Source organism: Falco naumanni, chromosome 7 (assembly GCF_017639655.2).
Source record: "Falco naumanni isolate bFalNau1 chromosome 7, bFalNau1.pat, whole genome shotgun sequence".
NCBI classification, from domain to species: Eukaryota; Metazoa; Chordata; class Aves; order Falconiformes; family Falconidae; genus Falco; species Falco naumanni.
Window position 1 is genome coordinate 44,050,633 of NC_054060.1, and position 14,063 is coordinate 44,064,695.

The window sequence follows — 14,063 nt, forward strand, 5'->3', positions numbered from 1 at the left end:
TGGGCCGCCCGTGGCCGCGAACCGCTCCTGAGGCCGCGGCTGCGGCCCGACAGGCACCGGGCAGGTACCGGCGCCGGCGAGCAGGGCCCTGGAGTAACGGAAACACGCATCTTCTGGTGTATTTCTAAATAGTTGCGTGTCAGAGGGTCTACTCGTAATTTGTACATTTCATTTGCACATTTCAGCTTTTTTTTTTTTTTTTTTGACTCTTCTTTCCTGGTTTTTATAAAACTGGTTTATAAAGTCATGCCACATGGCTTAGGTAAGTACGGATACCATACAATTAACTACAAAGTTACTTTAAATAATGGTCTTTCTTAAAAAGCACAAAAATTGAAGATTTCAATAATTCATTTAAAAGCAAGTAAATAATCATAGAGCAATACCCAAATTATCAAAGTAACATTTAATGCCATATTACAGCTATGCTATGAAAGTATTTTAGTATTGAATTTTAATTTTGTGACCTCACACTAGACTGATAAGAAGCCTTAAAACAGCACACTTTTTGGTTTTTTTCTAAGGAAGAGGCTGCAGTATCTACTCATCTTACTGCTACAAGGGATCGGTTGCAGGGAGAGGAAGAACTATGTGGAGAAAACCCTTTAGGGCAGGTAACAGTAAGTAGAAGTCATGTTTGGGGCATACCATTATCCTTTGCACCAATGTCCCAGCTTCACTTCAGCTGATTTAGTGAGTAGTAACATTATAGAAAACCCAGCCTACAGATAAAGGGTCTTTTACAAGTAATGCCGCTGGGTAAAACAAACTCCAGGCATTGTAGTTAACAGCTGTATTAATCTCTTTCTGCATCACTGCTCCTAATATAAACCAAACATCATACAGAGATAGCCTAGACTAATTGTTGCTAATGATCTGAGCTGGCTGCCTGACTGTATTTATAATACACTGGTGTTACAGTGAGATACTAGTAACAGATCAGTTTAGTTGCAACATTCCATTTTAACCTTCAAGAGATGCATTTTGCTCTCTTAAGATTTCAAGTAAGTTTTATTACTTTATTATTGGAACAAGAAAGGTCATTATTGAAGGACAGAAATAGGAATTGAATTTATTTCATAACTAACTAATAGATTTGCCTTAGAAAGAAATACTGTGTTCTAAAAAAATATGTATCCATTGCACGTAACAACAGGACAACAGGAGCTCATTGTTTCAAGCTCAGAACTGCATTATGCATAGGAAAACTGCCTGTTTTCTTCTAATCTGAGAAATTCTATAACCTTAATTAGTTATGTAGTAGAACATGGTTCAACATTTCAGAGTGCCTTATAAGTAAAAATGAATCTTGCAAACGTGAAATTTTAGGCTTTCAAGCATATAATGGACATATTGTATGCTCATTTTACTAGCACCTTCCATTCTCTCCACTACCATCAAGAAATATCTAATGATCCATAAAGACCGAACTATCTCTTGTTTTTTCACAAATAAGAAATGGAATGATGCAAAAACAGGGAGGCTTCAGAGACAGAGGCAAAACATAGAAGTGATGAATAAACTGAATTTGTTCAGAGAACGGCTTTGAGTCGCATGTAGAATCAGAGGTATTTGGACTTTTCAGTTCATGAAGTCACTATTTTGCATGGCTAGTGAGTAAATCAAGTTATTTTTCCACATGACTTCTTCATTGTTTCAGCATCCTGGGAATGCCCCTTTAACTAGTAGCTTCAGCACTATCCTGCCTTCCTGCCTGTGTTTTTATCACAAATGAGTAACTCTCCACTAGGCCGAGGAATATATGCATGCATACCACTTTTCTGCCTGGAGGGTGACTGATTCTGCTTCCTGTTTGGCTCACTTCCAACTTTCTGTCTTACCATTAGTTAGTGCAAAGACCTGATGCTGGACAGAGGAGTTCCCAGAATTGGAACAAGGTGAATACTTGCGTCAGCCTTCACCCTGTTGGCTGATACACTCAACTGCAATCACATATTTGGACCAGGATGGAAAAAAAAAATCAAAACTGTCCCAAAAGGGAAGATGTCAATAAGAACAAAGTAGCTTTATCCCTGCTCCACTATAAGCAGGCAGTATTTCAACCTAAAGGGCAGAAACTTTTCTTTGTACTTACAGAACAAGGGCTGCAAAGTTGAGCTGTAGGATATTAGTCTTTTCCTCTCATAATCTTCAACAAGAGAATAAAGAGTACAGGAAAAGATGCAGGTATTTCTACCCAAGCATGTCATGAGTGTTGACCAAGGGTTAAAGGGGAGATGCAGGAGCACAGCATAGTGCCCTGAGGCAATCTATGTCTTATTGATGTGTCTTTATCAGTGTTCATCACATGTTCATGGAGGCCTTTCTCTCTGTCCTTTTCAGTTAGAGTTGATAGTTGGAGCAAAGCAGATAATAGAGAGCTGATGAGGCAAAAAAATGAGATAGGGCAAAATGGAGAAAATGCAGAAAACCCCAATGTTAGGATACAAACTGGAGTTCTAGAAAGCAGAACAAAAAAATTTAATTCAGGAATAAAAGTTTGATGAGCTTCAGGAGAAAATGTAGGCTGCAGAAGAGCATATTGACAATGTCCTAGTCATCTCTTTTAAGATGAGGTGTTGTCTTTAAGGTAAATGTGAAGAAAGAAAATGCAACAAGGATTAACTACGGAAAGTAAGAAAACTCTAACGAATGCAGCTTCTAAGCAGGGAATCTGGCGAGAAATGGGTGTGATCGAGATTTACAATAGGAAATGTGTCAGATGAGGATTAAGACCTTGTTTCCAGTACAAATTGTTTAGAAATAGGAGGAATTGTTACTGTGACCCTGAATTTTCATGGCTTAGATTTGTCATGTGTTGTATTAGTCATTTTTCTCTGGCAAGTAACCATAGTTCTGGCCTGTAGCAGATACCATTAGAAAGGAGTATCTGTTTTGGTTAGTTCTAAGTTAGTTTATTTTACTCAATATAAAATTTCCCTAAACTTTTTTTGTTCTTTTTTTGGCTTATGGACTGCTCATCATAACTACGGCTGATGTATGGAGGGGGGAAAAAAGAGATACTACCCTGATTTGAGGAAAGACCATTGTGTCTAAGAGAAATAACTCAGAAGAATTCATCATAGTACAAAATTACCTACATATTTCTTCTGAGACTAGTGTCCTGCTGAGTAACATGTTATTTGCATAGTCGATTTGCAGGTTAGACCTGCTCAGACAGTAGCATGTTTGTGCACTTTACATTACCAAAATACTCTCTAAGTTTTGCCGTTCACATGAGTCAGTGTTCACATACTCACTTTACCTTTTTCCTCATCCCTGATCCGTTTCAAGTTTGTATGTACTTTTGCCTGGCTCACATGGTGTGAAGAGCTGTAAAATTCGAAATTGCATACAATTGCTGATTTCATATGCACGCACAGCGATCTCCATATATTTGTGGGACTGGAGTGCAGCCCCTTATATGATGTTTGCATTAGTTAAACACTGTAAATATTACTTAATTGATATGCATTTAATACTTGCTAAGACAGTTGTTATTAAGGGCATAATTTCTACTGACACCTTTGGGAGTTTTAAGTCCAGGCAAGGGATGAAAGATCAGTCTTTAGCCTGCATTTTCTTGCTTTGTACATGACCAACAGCTAAAACTTTGCAAGGACTTTTGTTTTTAGCTGCAGACATAGATGCATGCACATAGGTCATTTGGTACGGCACATAAGGATTAAACCTTGAAAATATTTTCAAGCTGTGTGAAAGTAAGACCAACAGAATTTTTGGTAAGAGATTTGCCTTAATTGGAAAGGCTCAAAATAAATGATCATATGATTAAAAAAAGCAAGGATTGCCTGCTATTTGTTGTAACCCCTATTTCTGTAATGCCCCTGTAGCCAGAGAAGCAGCTGTTCATTGCTGACATTCTCCCTGCCAAGCATTCCAACTCTCTGAGGTAATGGGCTACAAGCATACGGGCCTTTGCTTTAATTCTTTCAGCGTATCCTTCCGCATGGATAGAGCAAGGGGAACGCCTCCAGGAAAAGAAATTAAATGCACACACACAGAGGCACACAGAGACTGGTGATTTGAAAATATTCCCGAGAACACAATCTGCACGCATGCAGCACAGCGTCACATGAAAGAGGCTGCCTGAAGAGCTGGCTGGCACAGGTTTATTTTGTTGCAATATTTTCTTCCACCCCCAGCTCTTTCCTCAGTGGAATGATATCCAGAGCAAGTTTTTTGAGACAGGAAGTGAGGAATGTTTTCACTATGAGTGATCTGAGAGGAAGGTGGGTTAGCCGAGATAGCAGCTGTTTCGGACAAGAGGAATACAGTAAGTCAGTTCCCGAGGAATACAGATGAGACGGCTCCGGAAAAAAGAGTCTTGGAGCGCTGTGAGGTTTCTTCGGCTACACGTATGTGAAAGGAGACAGGGTGTCTTTGGATCGCTGCACAAGGTAAGGGGAAAACAGGAGGCACAGCAAAAAAGAAAAAAAAAAAACCGAAAAAAAAAAAAAAGGCAGGTGATCTTCTCTGCTGTGTACTGTAAGACTAAGGAGTTCCAAGCATTTACTTTTTGAAAAGTAAAGGCTGTAGAATTGTGCTTTTGGAGGTGGGGGAGGTTTGAGATATGCACTTGTTGTTGCTCTTTCAGTCCAAGAGTCATGTCAAAGATTAACTGGTAAAACAAGGGGAGGGTGGAGTATTCTGATTTTTTTGGCTCCCCAAATATTTCTGAAAGCAATAGATGTATTTTAAGCATTTGAAATAATAGGAACCCTTTTCCACCGTCATATGTTGCAGTTTCACCTTCCTTGCTGTCATTCATGCAGGCTGTTCAAAAATTCTTTGTAAAATAAAATGCTAATTATTGAGAGGGGAGTGGGAAGTGTCAGTAAAGGGGAAAGATACCACAGTACTCAGTAATTGTTCATCAGTTGTGGCCATGTTGCTGAAATTATAATACAACATTTTAGAAACTACCTGTTTGTGTTGAAATATAAATGTACAAAGTTTGGCCAATAAAGACATTTTTAGCTGTTGCATGAAAATTCCAGGCTTGCTAAATAAAGGCTTGTTATTGTAGAGGTCATCAATGGGATTTGTAACTCCTGTCAGTATGTAGTTCCTTTTTGTTAAAGTAGCTTTATAACAACATAGATGTGTCTGAATTCAAAGTAATGCAGAAGGCAAACATGAGAGCGCCTAGCACTGCAGAAAGCACAGCTGTGTTTGCAAGAAGCACACATGGCTAGCAGTAGAAGTTACTGAATGATACCTCAGTGTTACTCATCAAACTTGCCTTTGTTCTGCAGCACTTATTATATGTCAGGTATTTTTTTTAGTTGGCCTTTTGTGGCACGGACTGGAAGTTAGTTACTGAAGTTTTCCTTGTTATAAACGTGTTTCAGAAGAAGTAATGAAGATTATGTCAGACATGTACTGAGTTAAATTGTTTAGCATAAATACATAAATGCTCAGTAAGGCAATAAATGCAAACAACAGCTCACAACCTGAAGAGTGCTCCTGGCACGTTCTGAAAATTCTGCTCTAAACTCCTTTCCTATGCTTGCATTGCTACCTGTCTGCATAGGGCAATAACTGAAGGGCTGAGATTGCCTCATGTCAGCGTTAGATGGTTTGGAAATGTCACCTGTCAGGTCAGCCTCTGGTTAGCCTTTCTTATTTTTCTTTTTCTTTCTTTTTTTTTTTTTTAAAATGCCCTTAGAATACTTTTCTAAGGGCCTGAAGGGGGCATAAAAGTTTGGAAGTCTTTCATATTCAGTGGTACTACATAACAACTGAGATTAAAACAGCACTGTGCTTTGACCACAGCTTTCAAAAAGATGAGTAAGTCGGTTTCTCTCGTTGCTGCAGCACTGAAGAAAGTGCGTAACTGTGCAAAGAATGTATTGGAAAATGGGCCTCGGGGACGTGAGCTGAGGTCAGTCAGCCAAAAGTTACTCTGCCAGGAATAAACCCAGTGTGAGATTCTGCTGGCAGTGGGCAGGAAAATAAAAGCTTGTCTGTACAGCATTCCCTGCATGCTGCTCCAGGGAGGCAGGATTTGGAGGATCAAAGTGCGGAGCGAGGAATAAAGTGGGGAGTCCCTGCGTATCCCTAAATTTTTCAGGCAAACCTGTTGCTATCAGTTATTTATTCTGCAGCTGCATGCAAAAATAAACAAGCTGGTGTTGGGGTCAGGGGTTTTTTTGATTCAATTAAGCTTGTAGGTGGTATCTGTTGGGGATGGAGATGGTAGAACTGCTTCCAGATTATTAGAAATGTGGTCATGAAGTATGCTTATTGTCATTCTTTGGACTAGGGTTGCAAAGATGCTGAGCAAAAATGCAATGCTGCCTCCTCCTCCTCCCCGTGAGGCCTTTGGCACCTTTCTGCCTTCCTTCCTGCTGTGCCGGGCTGCTTGCGAGGGACTAGGGAGTGGGATAGGAGGCTTTCAGCCGCATTTGGGGCTGTGTCGAGTAACACATAGTTTCTTGGTATGTATACAAATGTAAAAGTATAGCTACACCTTGGAGTTTAAACACAGGTGCGCTAGGAAGACCAGTCCGTTTCCCCCACTCCAAAGAAACGCATATGCTCACGTTATTCCTGTCTAAGTCAAAGAGTCTTCAGAAATTAAATTATACCTTTTAAAATGTGTTACTAATACATACCAGCCTGAAAAAAAAACCATGTAGGCCGTTGTTTTCCCTTGCAGGCGGTGCGGCGCTGCCACTAGGGGTCCCCGGGCAGAGCTCCCACCGTGCGGGGAACCAGCGCGGCGGGCGGGGCCGGGTCTCGGTGGCGGCCGCCAGGCGCAGCGCGCTCGCAGCGGTGCGCGGTGGCCGCGCCCCCCCGGTAGCGCCGCGGGGGGACGGTCCCGGTCCCGGTCTCGGTCGCAGGGGCGCAGCCCCCCGGCGGTGGCTGTGTCTGCAGGGTGGGCTGTAGCCGCAGCGCCTGCCCTCCCTCAGCGCACGGGCCTGTGAGACCCGCCCCGCCCCCCTCCCCCGTATATTAGCGAATGTTTTTATTTCGCATGTGCTATTGCAGACCAGCGCTAGTAAGAGCAACTAATTTTGCGGGAAGAAGGTGCTTGACAGAGGAGAAAGGCGAAGCCTGTTGTGTTACGGGGCTGACAGGAGAGGAGGCGTGAAGGTGTTTACAAAAGGTGGGGAAACGGGTGGCTGCCTTTCGACTAGGAGTAAGTGTGTTTTTCAAGGAAAAATAAGAAAACGAATGGTGTTCAGAATTCACATGCTCTCTCGGCAAGGGAAAGCGTGACCTGAAACATCACACAGCACTTTAGCATAAGAACGAACGGTACAGCTAGCTGTAAATCAGGGAATATTGGAGGAGTTGGATTTTAATTGTTTGGTAGGAAATGGCTAAGGTGTGAGCATTAGTGCCTCTCTTCCTGTTTTTTTGTGGGTTTTGTTTTTTTTTTTTTGGGGGGGGGGGGGGCGGGGGGTGTCCTTAATCGTTTTTGAGACTGGGTTTTGTGTTTAATCCAGCAGATAGCAGCTGAGGCTGCATGCTGCTCTGAAAAACAAGCCAGGTTGCTGGATTTGCTCTGAAAGAAAATGGTTTTTTTCGGTGTTAGAAATAGCTTAGGCAACTCAGACTTTGTAGATGTATTTATTCAAGTATTGATTCAATTTAGAAATACTTATTTTAAGGTATTGCAGCCACATTTGATTAAGACTCATTATTAACTAGCCAGTTTAAAAAAATACCAACTTGCCAAAGACTGGTGTCACCTGTGGAAAAACCAGAAACCCTGGTGCTTATTTCGTTATTTGAATGTGTAACAGCTCTGCATTTTGGAAAGTATGCTCATTATTTAGATTTAGAGAAACTACATGTGTTATATTTCCCATGTTGCTATTCTCCTTTCAGTGAAAGTATTTCTCATTCTTGTATCCATTCTCTTTCTCTCCTGCTCCTTACTAGGATTCCAGTGAATGCCCCTTCTACTTGTCTCTTGGTGGAAAGCTTGCTTGTATTTAATGGATTCTGCTGCTGGTTGATCTCTGGAGACGTTACAGCGCCTTACCTTTTGAGAGGAGATAGCTGCTTGTCCCTTCTCAAGGTCTCAGCGGTCATAGCTTTTTATCAGTAACCATCTGTGGAGGAAAAAGAAGATGCCGCTACCTTTTGGGCTGAAATTGAAACGAACTCGACGTTACACAGTATCCAGCAAGAGTTGCTTGGTGGCTCGTATCCAGCTGCTAAACAATGAATTTGTTGAGTTCACCCTGTCAGTGGAAAGCACGGGCCAGGAAAGTCTGGAAGCAGTGGCTCAGAGGCTCGAATTGCGGGAGGTAAGCGATAACTGTCGAGCAACGGTGTGATTTTTGTATCTGGTGCTAGATGACCTGTGTGGTGAATCCTTACCACTTGGGGCAATCAGTTTATTTTCTGGAGCAGCTGTCCTGTGTTCCTCTTTTTTTTCTTCATCTTCTGGTCTTGATGGAGACCTGGGCTACTCCAAAACAATTGCAAAACTTACGTTACAAAGCTAGGGAATGCCCAAGGGGAAGACATGTGAGAAGTGGCAGGGAATAGAAGATTAGAATGATAAACAAAGCAACTGGTTTTTAAACCTGAAAATGCTGAAAGTGCTGTTTCAAAAGACCCACAAAGCAACAACAAAAAATATTTCTGCCTAAGCAACTTGGTTAAGAATTACTGCAAGGCTTGAGGCAACTTTTAGCTAAGAGTATGAAAGTGTTATTTGCATGCATGTTGTTTTTTTTCTGATGGATTAGTGCTGTGAAAAGAACCTAAAGCACAAAACATGGTAGGTGTTCCAGTGACCAATTATTTGTATTGCTTGTTCAAATACCACAAACATGTTTGCAGACACTGTCTTGCAGTAAGCCTGTAGTCATTTAGAGGGAGTGCTGGCCTCATGAGGCAATACGGTTTGCACTAGTTGAATCTGTATATATCTGTGTAACCTGCCTTTTTCCAAAAAGAATTCCTTACTTGATATATTGAAGGATCTTTTTGCAACTGAAATTTTCTCTTCCCTCACACATTTAGTGATTATTCATACATCTCCTGTAGTGAGTTAATTACTTCTGAAATGCTGAGCCACAAAATGTTGTTTACAGAAATCAACAGTATTACTAACATAGGAACCAATGTAATTGTTCACAATTGTGTTGAACACAGGTGGATTTGGTTGCAGTAGCTGAATGCTCTCAGTCCTGGGTAAACTGACATTTCCCACTACAGACTCAACAGGTTTAGTTCATTTTGTAGTCGTTGAACTGTGACAGCAGGTGCACTTTTGGGGGGCAGGAGAGAGAAAACCTGTAATGAAAGTTTAGTGTTGCTAACACTGTTCTGAAAAACATGCTTTTGCTCTGTTATGTGGTCTGCCATATAATGGTGTTTTGAATATGGGATTTAAATACAGGATGAAAACCCTAGACTTAGGTAACCAAAATAAGAGTAATCATGAAAATAATTGTCTAATAACTATGATTTTTTGAAATGTTATATTTCCATTGTGAAGCAATGGCAACTGCTTATAGCTTTGCTTAAATCTTGAGCAACTAAATATTAGACTCAATCCTGCAAACGTGTATTGCTGCACATGGCATGCATTACTGCAGGATTTCTTAATAGGAAATGCTATATGTTGTCAGTTGTTTTCAGATTTTTTTTTGTTGTTTGGAGAATAATAAATTAAATACATGTGAATCCATTAATCTCTAAGTGTTTACTGTGGTTGTTTTCAATCCTGATATGCATTCTTGTAGATTCTCCAAATGTTTTTTAGTATACAGTTATTTTAGAAAAATGCAATTATGTGCAACAGTATGACTTGTTTTTTACTTGCTCCTTTAGCAAAGGGAGAATCTAACTACTCTTATAGCTTTAGTGTTTACTTAAAACACACCAGATATCATATATTTGAAATTCAGTTACTGTCATGTAAATGGATTTTGTCCGTTTTATCTATCCACTCTCAGATGTCACTGCTAAATCAACAGAAAGTAAAGAATTTTAAATATATTTGGTCTGCAAAATGCAGAGGCTTTGTCTTCCTGAATGATGACTGCTAGCTTTTATTGAACTAGTCACAGAGTGTTGGAGATGCAGGTTTTTTTCAGCTGTTCTTCATTATCTCTTTCTTGGGAGCTACTCCTAAAAATCTGTTTTAAAAAGAAAAAGAGAAATATGGCAATTTCCTCAATTAAGAGTCATATATCAGACTAAGGGAGTTGACAGTACACTATTGAACTCAGAGCAGATTCTTTCAGTCATGCATTCTTGCGTGGATTATTTTGGCAGGAAAATGTGTGGCAATAAAAGGGAATGGAAAACAGGGATATAAATTACTTTCCAGAGCTTGCATTCAAAAAATGTTGTTATGCCTTTAAATAGTCAATTTGCCAAGCAGATACTGGATCATTCCTGACTGCTTGCTTAGTAGAAAGTTCTCAGAAAGAAAAATTTGCTCAGCACTTTGCCTAAATCTGCAAAAAGAACATTAGTCCTTGATACTGTAAAACACTATCTATAAGGTATTGCTTATTGTTAATATACTAAGCACCCTTAAAGCATGAGTGTGAATACAAAATGTTAAACATGAAAGCATGATTGTTTATTTGAATACTGAGACTTAATAATGCAGTTACAAAAAATGAGGCATCAATTTTGCATTACTGGGATATGGGCGCTACACAGTTATGACATGCAGTTCTCACGCACCTTCAAAACAGTTTATTGCAGGAGGTATCAGGGCAATAGGTCTACCTTTTTATACATTGAATGGTAAAATCTGTAAATATTCCTTTCTCTCCAGTGTAGTCTGCAATTACTGATTTTGGACAGTGAGTTGAATGGCTTATTTTGAATGCTGTGCTGTCTTTTAAGATATTTGTTTTAGCAGATCTTTATGGAAGTCAGTAATCTTCAAGTAATGGTTTTGCGTGGCTAAACACTGGTTTTCTTTTGATCTTTCAATTGGAACTTCTCAGTTTCCAAGTTGTATACTAGTATGGACACATAATTAGAGTTTAGGAACTCTAAAGTATGTTGGTAATTTTATTTTTTTACTGAATGTTAGACTTTACAGAAAAGTGAAATGAATGCATTAAATTAAGAACAACATCTTCTAGTATTCCCAGAATATGACTCATCAGCAATAGGTATGTAATCCAGCTCTCTTAAACAGAGAAACTGGGGAAAGAAGCCAAAGGGAACATAAGTTACTTACCCTTTGTAATCCAGCCTGATTTTATCCCATGAGAGTACTATAACCAAACTCAATTTATGCAGAAAACTGTTCTGGAATTACAAGTTTTGAAAAACTGCTCAGAGCTCTGATTGTTAGCCACCTTAAAAAGTATGTGCAACACTGCTCATCTTGCATCTGGGGCATGAGTATACAAATTAAATACCTGAAAACACAGAATTCTTTTAAAAAAAGTTAATCCAGCTAGGTATCTATAGGATGTTTGGCAGGAGAAGTTACAACCGATTTACCTCTCTTGCTGGCTCTTCTTTTATTTCTGTTTTCTAGTAACACTTCTAAACCAGAAAGAAGGGGCAAATTCTGTTACTGTGTACAAGCAGAGTCTGACATAACTTCAGATATGTGGTAGAAATTTGGGCCCGAGTACAGCAACTAATGGTAGGGAACTTCACTGGACCGTGTGTGTTGTGCGTATGCAAGTTCCTGTGTTTGTTTTGGACATGAATAGGAAAGAAGAAATCAAGGTTATCCAAGTCCTGAATAACTTCAGTGTTCTGAAACAGTGCTTCAGATATGCTTGAACTACGCTGTAAAACTTTGCTCTGAATTCTGAAATATCAGCTTTTGTTTGGAGAAAACGCAAAAAAAAAACCCCCAACCTTCAATTCAGTGCAGTGGTTTCTTTAATGTGTGTTTTGCATACTTAAAGAGTGTTTTTAAAAGAAGACCAAGTGCAACCATAAATACTCTTACATGTATATGCATTGGTAAACATATTGACTGGCAAATAAAAGTGGGGCCAAGTCACGACAGGTGTCATAAACGTAATCATGTTAGTACCTTGTATCAAAGTCTGACAAAACTTCAGGTAATGCTTAGAGAAATAAGAGGAGACGCAGTACTCAAGGTTGAATTGTTGTGGTTGCCTCTCTGAACCAAATTTTCCTTATAATTAGGAAAGAAGAAATTGTCATGGAGTAACATATATAAAAATGCAGACCTTCAGTGTTATCTAGTAAATTAACTAGTCATCTAGTTAATTTAAAAGACACTACTTTATTGAAAACTAAACTACTCCATCTAAACCATATATTAATTACAAGCATGCTGTAATTGTAAATTAGGAACAAAGATCAATTGAAGGACAGAGCAGTCAGCCAAAAATCAGTAATTGCCTCAGTGCTATTATTGTAGTTTTCCTTTTTCTGAAGGAAAAAAGCTGTGCATTCAGGTATAGGATTTATACTCAGTCTTACTATGCTGAGTAGCACAAAATTAACGTTTTTCCATGAAGGCAATAGTGGCTATTAGGAACTGTTGCCCCTTATTTCTTCAGCTTTTTTATAGTTTGGTCAGAATTTGAATATACCACTTAATTGTATTTTTTCACTGTCATGATGTCTGTGAATTGCTTACAGTTTTATACTAATTTTCATAGTATAAATTTTCTTCACTTCTGAAGCAAAGACTTTAGTTCATTGTTTAGTCTTTTTAGACTACTTTGAAATTTTGCTTTTCCTGTTTTAAAGCAATTGGGATTTAAGTCCCTGACGAATGGGACCATGATACTCCTTTAACATCAGTGCTGTGTAAGGTGGGAATCAAAAGCAGATATGCGAGTCCATGGTTCTTGGACCATTGGACAGTGGTGGGAAAAAGTAACATGATAAAAAAAAAGGGCATTTTTCTACATTTTTTGGTCAAGTTGATAACTGAACTGTTTCTGCAAGAGGTTAAAATATGTTTTGGATGTAATGTCTTCTATGCACTGTGAAGGTATTGGTCTTTAGCTGGTAAATTAGCTATTTACCTTTGTCTAATGTAGTGATGAATAGAATCTGCCTCACTTGTCAGAAGACTGTTTATTCAAGATATTTGAAGGGTGTAAACCACAGTGTATTGTGATTTGTGCAATGTTTTCATTTGAACAAATGAAAATATGTTAGATTACCTTGCAGAGTATTGATTTCTGTTTATTTCTTATCCCTGCTGTTTTGCTTTGAGCTATAGATGGCCATTGCTTTGTTTAAATAGCATTTGTGAAACCTGTATTGGAGTAGTTAGGAGAAAATTATTGTGTGTGTGTTGGAAAAAAGATTTGCATTGTGAAAGAACTGAGATTCAAGACTGACTTTTCTCTGCATTCATATAGCTACCCTACTAAATGCTCCCTCCTGCAGCAACAGTTGAAGAATTTGTCAGTACTAGAACAGTAAAAACAATGTAAATCAAAATACCCTGAAGTGAGTAGCTTCAAGATGGGTAAAAGGGTGGGATTTTTATGAGGCTAGCCCACAGCCCCTCTTTTTCTGCAAGAAGAATTGGTCATGGTAGTAAGCAGAGGAGTGCGGCTCTCCGCTCAGTGGCTGGTACGTGGCAAGACTGCCATGTATTTTTTTTCTCCACCACTTCCAGGAAGTCTTGGATCTCGTGCACTGGCCAGTCCAGGCTGCTCCAAATCCTTTCTCCCCTAGAGGTTGGGAAGATTTCTGGAGGAGGTTGTCTGCTGTGGTAAGAGTTGAGTTTCTGGAGGATTTTCAAGACCTCTTGTCTCCTTCCATAGTTCTGAATGCTGGGAGTAGGGTAAAGCTTGCACTTGGTACCTGACAGTCATGCATAGTACAAGATTATTGACGCAGTTCTCCTGCATGCAGTTTATTTAAACTGTGATGTCCTGATGGCAGGCGCTGTTTTATATCCAAGCATATAATAAAGCTAGATGCAGTGGAGCCCTTGGGCTAACCAGGATTTTGTAAAGTCCAACTGCAGTGATTATCCTTCAATAATGAGAAGGGTTTTTCAGCATTCTGTTCAGGAAAGTCTTATGGGTTGTTTATTTGTTTGTACCAGTGTAAAAAAGGAAAAGCCTGAAAATGCATGTTGATTG

The 14,063-nt window shown here is 39.5% G+C and overlaps 1 protein-coding gene across 2 annotated transcripts in view; it reads left to right on the forward strand.

Annotated features, from left to right (window-relative positions):
* Positions 1–3,869: 3,869 nt before the first annotated feature.
* PTPN21 (protein tyrosine phosphatase non-receptor type 21) overlaps positions 3,870–14,063 on the forward strand; it is a 47,634-nt gene continuing 37,440 nt past the window's right edge. Inside the window, exons 1-2 of one of the 2 annotated variants that reach the window (XM_040600503.1) lie at positions 3,870–4,418; positions 7,915–8,285. In XM_040600503.1, the coding sequence (XP_040456437.1) occupies positions 8,106–8,285 (180 nt within the window). In that variant the 5' untranslated portion in view covers positions 3,870–4,418; positions 7,915–8,105. Of the gene's footprint in view, positions 4,419–7,015; positions 7,133–7,914; positions 8,286–14,063 lie in introns of those variants that run through there. The other variant, XM_040600504.1, reaches the window with a different exon arrangement.